This window comes from Phaseolus vulgaris, chromosome 3, assembly GCF_000499845.2.
Source record: "Phaseolus vulgaris cultivar G19833 chromosome 3, P. vulgaris v2.0, whole genome shotgun sequence".
Lineage (NCBI taxonomy): Eukaryota > Viridiplantae > Streptophyta > Magnoliopsida > Fabales > Fabaceae > Phaseolus > Phaseolus vulgaris.
Window position 1 is genome coordinate 27,354,626 of NC_023757.2, and position 7,774 is coordinate 27,362,399.

Sequence of the window (7,774 nt, forward strand, 5' to 3'; positions counted from 1 at the left end):
ATTTAGTGAATGTTATATTTGATATTTTAGGATTGTTCCTTGTGGGTTCTATATACGTCCTTATGGACAATTTATTACTTCTGACTTGGTTCACTTGTCATTAAATAGTCACCATTTATGTAAGTGATCAATATAATTGGTTTGATACTAATGTCAAGTGAAAGGTTGGAACACGAACTAGGATTAGATTTTTGACAGAAAAATTAACTAGTGAACTACCATTTTACCAAGGTGTTTCTTAGGTTGTTTAAAAATTCTCTATCAAAAGATGCAAAAGTAAATGAGATGGGAAAATGGAATGGAGATTCTTTGGTGTGGGATTGGGGTGGAAAAGGAAGTGGTTGCTTGGGAAGTACTCTATATCATATGTTGCATCAACTATCAGATTATAACCCTTAATAAAAAGGCGAATATATATGGGTGTGGAAGGAAAAGGATAAGGGAAAATATTTTTAGATCTACTTATCACATTTTAAAGGATAGTATGAGAGGAAAGATTTTTATTTGTATAACTTTCTTTGGAATATTAAAGCTATATTTTTTTCTTTTATTTTCACTTGGAATATGTTAATAAATAGAGTGTCGATAAGATACAATTTAACTCAGGGAAGAGTGTGCATTGGTAGTGTGTTGTGTGCACTATATGGGGAAATGGGTGAAACCATGAGACGTTTAATATTTAGTTGTGAGGTTCCAATATGGTTTTGAGTCTTTGTTATTATTGGATGGGTATTACTACGATATCTCATAACCAACTCAAACTAAATATGTTATGGTTTTATGTTATTGATTTGAGTTATAAAGTGAGTTAAATTTGACAAAGTGTATGAATAAAATATGTTGATCTATTTGAAATCTTAGAAATAAGGTTATATATAGAACAAGAAGACTGATATAAGATGGATGGAAATATTTAGTATGACATAGTTAAAAGTGTGAACATGGATAACTAATACAAATTCTAAAACTTCATTTTCTTATTCTAACTAATTTCATTAAGATGTGTATAATATCTCTCTTATCCCACAAAAGAATATACTAAACAACAAAACTAGCTATGCTTGATACAATGGATGACTACATACGTATTAGTAATAATTTTTTGGAAGATCATAGTTGTCCAAAATTCTAGTGTGATTGAAGCTAGGGAGGTCACACATCTTGAAAAAAATTTCTTCTAAAGCAAACTTTTTACGAATAAGAATTTATTTAGCTTGGCTAGTTTGTACCATGAATATGTATTGATTAACTATCATATAAACATAGATTATGCACTAATTATCTTATGTAGTGCGATTCACAAATTTAGAGCAAAAACGATTGTATATGTGACCAATGTCATCTGAGTGCAATAGGAAAGTTCATAATCTTCGATGTCGGATTGTTGTTATTATATATAGACCAAAAACCATCTGTTGGAGATCCCACATCGACTAGAGATTAGAGCCTTTCATTGTATATAAGTGGGTGCAAACCTCAACCCTATGAGCCGGTTTTATGGGGTTGAGTTAGGCTTAAAGTCCACTTCGTAATATGGTATCAGAGCCATTTCGAGCCTATCCTAGCGAGTATTTGTGTTGGGCCTATCGTGCCACCCGCTATCGGGCCGCTATCGGACCACCCATAATATATAGTCCCACCCATAATATATAGTCCCACGCACGAGTTGGCAGTCTCGGCGTGAGGGGGGTGTGTTGGAGATCCCACATCGACTAGAGATTAGAGTCTTTCATTGTATATAAGTGGGTGCAAACCTCAACCCTATGAGCCGGTTTTATGGGGTTGAGTTAGGCTTAAAGTCCACTTCGTAATATACAATTAGGGTTCATCAAAGCATCACATCAGACAAGGAATATTCATCTTCATTTACTGTAATATGGTATCAGAGCTCTTCGAATGAAGAGTTCTGCTGCGCTTCTCCCTGATTTTTATTTCCCTCTTTGCTGTTCTTGGTTATTTTTTATTTTTTTTTTCTGTTCTCTTTCAAAATCTTGATTGGTTTTAAAAATCTTTTCGACAATGTTTAATGAAAACCCTAGTCTTAATAGTAGTCACACTATTACATGCAATTTTTGTGGTAAATATGGTCATACTGAGGTTGTTTGTTTTCGCAAAGTGGGTTTTCCTTCTGGTAATGTTAAAACCTCAAAGTTTTCTTTTACTAGAAAAGTCTGCACTTTTTGTAATCGTCTTGGCCACACTGTTGACACCTGTTATAAAAAGCATGGGTTCCCTCCTGGCTACAAATTCACCAATTGGACATCCCAAGCCAATAATATGATTACTACTGACACTTTTTCTGAGCTTTTTCCTAAATAACAGGATGTAAAGGGGATTCAACTTACATCACAACAGTGTCAATTACCAACATTTTGCGTCAAAAACCTTGAGGATCCTGTCCCTCACACTCAAATTAATTCAAGTCGGCACCATCTCTACGGATGAAATCCCCAATACTGAGCATTCTTCAACAGGTAAGTTTCTCTCTTCACTATCTTCTATAAAAGAATCTTGGATTATTGATTCTGGTGCCACTGATCATGTTTGTCACAATTTGAACGTTTTTACTACTTTATACTAAAATTAAACCCGTCTTAATTAGTCTTCTAAATGGCCAAACTGTTTATGCCACATATTCTGGTTTAGTACGTTTTTCTGATCAGTTTTATTTGTCTGATGTGTTATACGTGCCTCATTTTCAATTAACTTAATATTTGTTTCTAAACTCACACACCAACTTAAATGCACTTTAACTTTCACTTCAACCCACTGCATTATACAAGACAATCTCACTCAAGAGAGGATTGGTACAGTTAAAGCCACCGCTGGCTTGTACCTTGTCACTACCTTGCCTGCTTCTAGTCATTCTAAACCGCATTGTTTTGCTCATTTTATTAATTGTAATATCACAGACAAAACACTATGGCATTATAGACTAGGACACCCTTCACATGAAAGATTACATGTCTTAAGCAAACAATACTCTTTTATTACTGTTGATACTCATCATGTATGTGACACTTGTAGTCGTGCAAAACAGAGAAAACTTCCTTTCACTTTAAGTAATACTGTTACCTCTGCTATTTTTGATCTTGTACACTTTGATATTTGGGGACCATGTTCCATAATTTCTATGCAAGGTTTTCGTTATTTCTTGACTATTGTTGATGATTACTCGCGTTATACTTGGGTTATTCTGCTGCATACAATCTGAAGTGCGTCAACACATCATTAACTTCACTGTTTTCGTTCAAAATCATTTCAAAACTAATATCAAAACGATTCGTACTGACAATGGTGTTGAGTTTGCTATGTCAAATTTTTATGCTTCAAAGGGAATTATACATCAAAATCTTGTGTTGAAACACCACAACAAAATGGCATTGTAGAACGTAAACATCAACACATACTAAATGTAACCCGGGCTTTACTTTTTCAAGCAAATCTTCCCCCTATTTTTTGGGAATTTGCTGTAAATCATGCTGTTTTCTTAATAAATGTTATTCCTACTCCATTACTTGATAACATCACTCCTCATGAAAAGTTGTTTGGAAAACCATATGACATTTCCTTTCTAAAAGTGTTTGGTTGTCTCTGTTATGCTAGTACCATTACTGCACATAGGAAAAAAATTAGATGATAGATCTATCAAGGTATTTTTCTTGGCTTCCCGCAAAATACAAAAGGTTATATTATCTTAAATTTAAAGTTTCATAGCATAGAGATATCAAGACATGTAATCTTTCATGAAAACCACTTTCCATATAAATTGGACAGTGGCTTGTCTAAGGACCCTAACACTTTATCTCTCCCTATTTCTAATGCATATAATTCTGCTTTTGATTTTTTTTCTGATACTACACCTCCTGTCGAGCCATGTGCCTCTACTCCTGCACCCAATACTATTCCTCCACCAGCCTCATTATCCTATGATCTTCCAACAAATAGTGCCTCTGCTCCTGCATCCACATTGCACCTCCATCAGAATTATCACCGCCTGCATCTCCAGGAAGCATCTCGCCCAATTTCCAAGAAGATCAGCTCGTCCTCACCGACAACCTGCCTATCTTGCAGATTTCCACACTGCAACCAACACTGTAAGTAGTAGATATCCTATTCATAATTACTTGTCTTACAATTCCTTATCTTCCAATTTTAGAAATGTTATTTCCTCTATCAATTCTCATCCTGAATCTCGGACATATAACGAAGCCTCCAAACATGCTTCTTGGCAACTGTCATGCAAGATGAGCTTCAAGCTCTTGCTGCTAACAATACTTGGCAACTTACCCCTCTCCCTCCAGGAAAGAAAACTATTGGTTGTAAATGGGTATATAAAATCAAATACCATTCTGATGGCACTGTTGAGCGCCACAAAGCTAGAGTTGTTGCCAAAGGGTTTACCCAACTTGAAGGACTTGATTTTCTTAGACACTTTTGCACCTGTTGCTAAACTTACTACCCTCCGCCTTCTGTTTGCTATTGCCACTACCAAAAATTGGATTTTTAAAACAACTTGATGTCAATAATGCATTTCTTCATGGTGATCTCCATGAAGAGATATACATGACCCCTCCACCTGGCCTCTCTCTTCCTTCTCCCCAGCATGTTTGCAAGCTTCAACGGTTTTTGTATGGCCTTCGTCAAGGCTGGTCGCCAATGGTACGGCAAACTTTCTACTTTTCTTTTATCAAATAATTACTCTATTTGTGTTGTTGATCACTCTCTTTTTCTTAAATATAATAATGATAAACTCACTGTTATTCTTGTTTATGTTGATAACTTGCTCTTAACTGGTGATGACACGGAGGAAATCAATACAATTACTGCATCCCTTCACCATCACTTCAAGATAAAAAATTTAGGTAATCTCACTTACTTTTTGGGACTGGGAAATTGCTCGCAACAGTACTGGTCTTCATTTAAGTCAACGCAAGTATACTCTTGATCTCCTTCAAGAAACTGGCATGCTTGACTCTGCACCTGTGGCCACTCCTATGACTCACACCTCCCGTCTCTCTCCCGACCAAGGGCTCATCTCTCGATGCTGATGCCACTTCTCAATACAGAAGACTTCTTGGACGTCTAATTTACTTAACCAACACGCGACCAGACATCGCCTTCGCTGTCCACAATTTAAGCCAATTCATATCTGCACCCACAACTCATCATCAGCTGTCTCACGTCTTTTGCGTTACCTCAAGGGCACCCCTGGTGAAGGACTATATTTTTCTCACACTAGTTCACTTCACCTTTGTGGTTTTAGTGACTCTGACTGGGCAACATGTCCTACCACACGCAAATCTGTCACTGGATATTCCATCTACTTAGGAGACTCCCTAATATCATGGAAATCAAAGAAGCAGTCAACTATCTCCCGCAGCTCCTCTGAAGCCGAGTATAGAGCCCTTGCCACCACCACATGTGAGTTACAATGGTTGTCTTACCTCCTTCAGGATTTACATCTTCCTCTCTCCCAGCCTGCAACCCTGTACTGTGACAACAAATCTGCCCTTCAAATAGCTTCCAATCAAGTTTTTCATGAACGAACCAAGCATATCGAAATTGATTGCCACCTAGTTCGTGAAAAACTTAACTCTGGTCTCCTCAAACTACTACCCATTACTTCTGCAATGCAAGTTGCTGACATATTCACCAAGCCCCTTGCTTCCGCACAATTCTCTACTCTCAAATCCAAGCTGGGCCTGACAAATATCTACTCCCCAGCTTGAGGGGTGTTAATATATTTAATTTTCTATTTTAAATTATTGGGCTTTGTTTGTTTGACCCAACTTTCCTTTTCTGTTTCAGCTAGGTCTTAATCTTTTTTTATATATACACCATGTATTTTACTCTCTAATATACAAGTGAATAAAAGTTTTTTTTATATTTATTTTTCTCTACAATTAGGGTTCATCAAAACCTCTCTTTCTTCATTCATTACGATTACGTGCGATTACGTACGCTACATTAAAGCATCACATCAGACAATGAATATTCATCTTCATTTACTGTAATACCATCTTTTATATATATATATATATGGTATGTTGAGTGATACAAATCCATGAATGCGAGGGTGTAACTACATGCTCTTCAACGAAGTGATGCCCATCAATGGAGTTGTTCACCTTGTAGAATACATTCAATACATTTATCAATTCATTTTATCAAAAGAATGTGTGTTCGTAGAAAAATACTCATGGTCTTTTTATCAATAGTTTTTTGGTAGATTGAATTATGTTGAAAAAATACATCTTATCTCATTTTATATAATAAATCAAAAAGCGTGCTTACATGCACAACTTTATAAAAAATTAATAATAAAAAAATACAAAACAGTAAATTAAAAAAAACGTGCTTACAAAAATATTAAATAAATAGAAATTATAATTTTAAACACGATTTCAATAAAAATAAATAAAAATATAATGTTTCTATTTAAATTTGTGCTTGAAATCACAACTTGGCTAATTTCCTGCAACATTTTAATTTACCGAATTGTTTAATATCCAAACCAAATTGTTCTAATTTGGTAAACAAAAGAAGAGGGTGTTACCATTTTGTCCGGTACAGTTGTAGGTGAATTGTAAGCATTCGCAGAGTGAATCAAACCAATGTTCTATGCTTTCTCTTCGCAAATCGTTGCCACCTTTCAAGCCAAATTCGACGGTCTTCCCATTGCAACGATGGATTCACCAAGTTTTTTCATCAGCTACAGGTTCTTTCCAACAGATATCACATGACCGTGATAACAAGAACAACGTTGTATTCCATTCTTGCACCGACATTGGTAATGCCAAGCAGCTTCACGCACTTCTTACGGTGTTGGGTAAGGCTCAAAATGTCGTTTTGTTTACCCAGCTTGTTACTTTGTATGCCACTCTCGGGGACCTCTCATTGTCTCGCAACACTTTTGAGCACATTCAGAGGAAGAACATTTTCACATGGAACTCAATGGTGGCTGCGTATGTTCGGTGTGGGAGATACCGTGAGGCTATGTACTGTGTAAGTGAGTTGTTGTCTAATTCTTGTGTAAGACCCGACTTTTACACTTTTGCCCCTGTGTTGAAGGCGTGTGTGAGTGTGGTTGATGGGGAGAAGATGCATTGCTGGGTTTTGAAGATGGGGTTTGAGCATGATGTGTATGTGGCTGCTTCCTTGATCCATCTGTATTCAAGGTTTAGTGCTGTGGATGTTGCCCACAAGGTGTTTGATGATATGCCCGTCCGAGATGTAGGGTCTTGGAACGCGATGATTTCGGGGTTTCTTCAGAATGGGAAAGCAGCCAGGGCGTTGGGTGTTTTGGGTAGGATGAAGGTTGAAGGGGTGAAGATGGATACAGTTACGGTGGCAAGTGTGCTTCCTGTTTGTGCGCAAGTGAATGATGTTGTTTGTGGGATGTTGGTTCATTTGTACGTGATAAAGCAGGGATTGGAAAGTGATGTTTTTGTTTGCAATGCTTTGATTAATTTGTATTCGAAGTTTGGTAGGCTGCAGGATGCACAGAGGGTTTTTGATGGCATGAAGGTGAGAGATGTGGTGTCTTGGAATTCTATAATAGCTGCATATGAGCAGAATGATGATCCAGTTACTGCACTTGGTTTCTTTAAAAGGATGCAGTTTGTGGGAATGGGACCTGACTTGTTGACGGTTGTGAGTTTGACCTCTATTTTTGTTCAGTTAAGTGATCGGAGGATTGGCAGGGCTGTTCATGGATTTGTTATGAGGCGTGGATGGCTTGAGGAAGATGTTGTTATTGGTAATGCACTTG

At 36.9% G+C, this 7,774-nt stretch overlaps 1 protein-coding gene across 1 annotated transcript in view; it reads left to right on the top strand.

The window, feature by feature from the left end:
- The first annotated feature begins 6,624 nt into the window (after positions 1-6,624).
- LOC137839469 (pentatricopeptide repeat-containing protein At4g33990-like) overlaps positions 6,625-7,774 on the top strand; it is a 29,966-nt gene continuing 28,816 nt past the window's right edge. The window contains exon 1 of the mRNA XM_068648584.1: positions 6,625-7,762. Coding sequence (XP_068504685.1) covers positions 6,625-7,762 — 1,138 coding nt within the window. The remainder of the gene's footprint in view (positions 7,763-7,774) is intronic.